The 1,958-nt window shown below is 49.8% G+C and overlaps 1 protein-coding gene across 3 annotated transcripts in view; it reads right to left on the bottom strand.

Annotated features, from left to right (window-relative positions):
- Positions 1-57: 57 nt before the first annotated feature.
- Positions 58-1,958, bottom strand: part of Znf641 (zinc finger protein 641) — an 11,314-nt gene continuing 9,413 nt past the window's right edge. For all 3 annotated transcript variants that reach the window (XM_005353971.2, XM_026782812.1, XM_026782811.1), the window contains one exon: positions 58-1,525. In XM_005353971.2, coding sequence (XP_005354028.2) covers positions 771-1,525 — 755 coding nt within the window. In that variant the 3' untranslated portion in view covers positions 58-770. The remainder of the gene's footprint in view (positions 1,526-1,958) is intronic.

The raw sequence follows: 1,958 nt of genomic DNA, 5'->3' as shown, positions 1-1,958 counted from the left end.
AACGACACACCTACTCCAACACATCTCCAAATCCCTCCAAAGAGAGAGAGAGAGAGAGAGAGAGAGAGAGAGAGAGAGAGAGAGAGAGAGAGAGAGAGAGAGAAGAGAATAGAAAGTGAAAGGCCACTCTGTTTTTCAGAGGTAAGGGTGAGAGGCACATGTAATGACAGGGAAGGATGATAGACCTATACAACAATGTCTGGCCCCCATGCTTTCATAGATCAACATCGGGGTTCTGAGTGTCTGGTCACTGTTTCTTTCTTGTTTCCTTGTCTCCTTTTAACCCAGTGATGACAGAAATACATTTCACAGGGTCATCAGTTCTGTGGGAATCTGAAATAGATCCTGAGGCCAAATAAATTTAGGAAAGATTGCAATAATAGACACTAATTTGACTGCAGTAGTTCCCAGGGCCTCTGATATACTGACATGGCCCCTTTCACTTTATATCCCCTCTTCAAAGGGGATAGAAAATAATCAGCACACAAGGGTGATGCATGGATATTTAGACTCCAACACAGACTCCAACCAATGAGGACGAACCTCACCCATCACTACTGGTTCCACTGTTTTCTTGGCAGTGGTTTCAAGCTGAATAATCACACACAGATTTTGCACTGTTCCCCAAAATTTTGCCCAAAGAACTCTGTTTTCGTTTGAACTGGTAAGAAATGCTCTGGCCATCAGGGTCCAGGAGAGGGGCATCTCTGGCAGTGGCTGCTGATAGAACCGGCTGAGAGGTTTGACCATAGCTACAGAAGAGACGAATTTCAAAAGGCAGATGTCCCTCTGTCCCAGCTGCTCCCAGGACTCTGTCCCTGGTGGGTCAGCAGGTGTCTGTCCAGGTGGTGCTTGCGGCCAAAGCTCTTCTCACAGCGAGGGCAATGGAAGGGCTTCTCCCCAGTATGGGTCAGCCAGTGTCTCACGAGGTGGTGCCTTCGGCCAAAGCTCTTCCCGCATTCAGTGCACACATGGCACTTTGGCACCGGTGGGGCAAGCTGCTGTTTCCCATTCCCGGGACTCTCCCCGATCTCTTGGCCCTTGTAGGACTTGCCCTCCGCGTGGACTCTCTGGTGGCTGGCCAGATGGGAGTTGCATCGAAAATTCTTGCCACACTCAGAACACCTGCTTGGCTTGTCACGTAGATGGGTTTTCTGGTGCCTAATCAGGTGATGCCTTCTCCCGAAGCTTTTCTCACACTTGAGGCAGCTGTAGGGCCTCTCCCCAGTGTGTGTTTGCTGATGCCTGGCGAGATGGGAGCCCCACACAAACCGTTTCCCACACTGAGGGCACGTATGGGGCTTTAAGAGAGAGTCCATCTCAGCACTACCCAGAAGGCTTGAGAAGCTGTCTTTCTGAAGAAAGGGTGGGCTTAGGAGCATGTCTCTGGGGCCCCTAGGCATGGACTCCCAGCTCTGAGCCTGCCCTGGATTCCAGGGAACAGTATCTTCAGATACACTGGATAACACCCTGGGAGTTTCCGGCTCTATTTCAGGAGTGTCACCTTCATGCTCGCTCCCATCTCCTATGGGGAAGGAGGAATAGCAGTCTTAGAAGGAGAGGCTGAAGATGCTATCCCAGCACTCAGTCCCAGGGAAAGTTGTATGGTGCCAAATGCTATCCCAGCACTCAGTCCCAGGGAAAGTTGTATGGTGCCAAATGTTATCCCAGAGCACGTGTGAAATCGCTACAGGGATATTCAAGAGCCTAGTCTTGAAGAGAAATGAGTCAAGTTTTCATCTGAGACTCTTTACCTTGTAAGTCTTCATTTCGTTCATAAAACAGGAATGCCCCTGTGTGTGTGTGATGTGGGAATGATTTCTTATTAATAAAGAAACTGCCTAGGCCCATTTCATAGGCCACCCCTTAGGTAGGTGGAGAAAACAGAACAGGATGCTGGGAGAAAGAAGCTGAGTCAGGGAGTCGCCATGGTTCTCCCACGCCAGACTGACGCAGGT

The sequence above is a fragment of the Microtus ochrogaster genome, chromosome 15, assembly GCF_000317375.1.
Source record: "Microtus ochrogaster isolate Prairie Vole_2 chromosome 15, MicOch1.0, whole genome shotgun sequence".
In the NCBI taxonomy this organism is placed as follows: Eukaryota; Metazoa; Chordata; class Mammalia; order Rodentia; family Cricetidae; genus Microtus; species Microtus ochrogaster.
The sequence above is the reverse complement of the archived record's forward strand: the minus strand, read 5'-3'. Positions and strand labels throughout refer to the sequence as shown.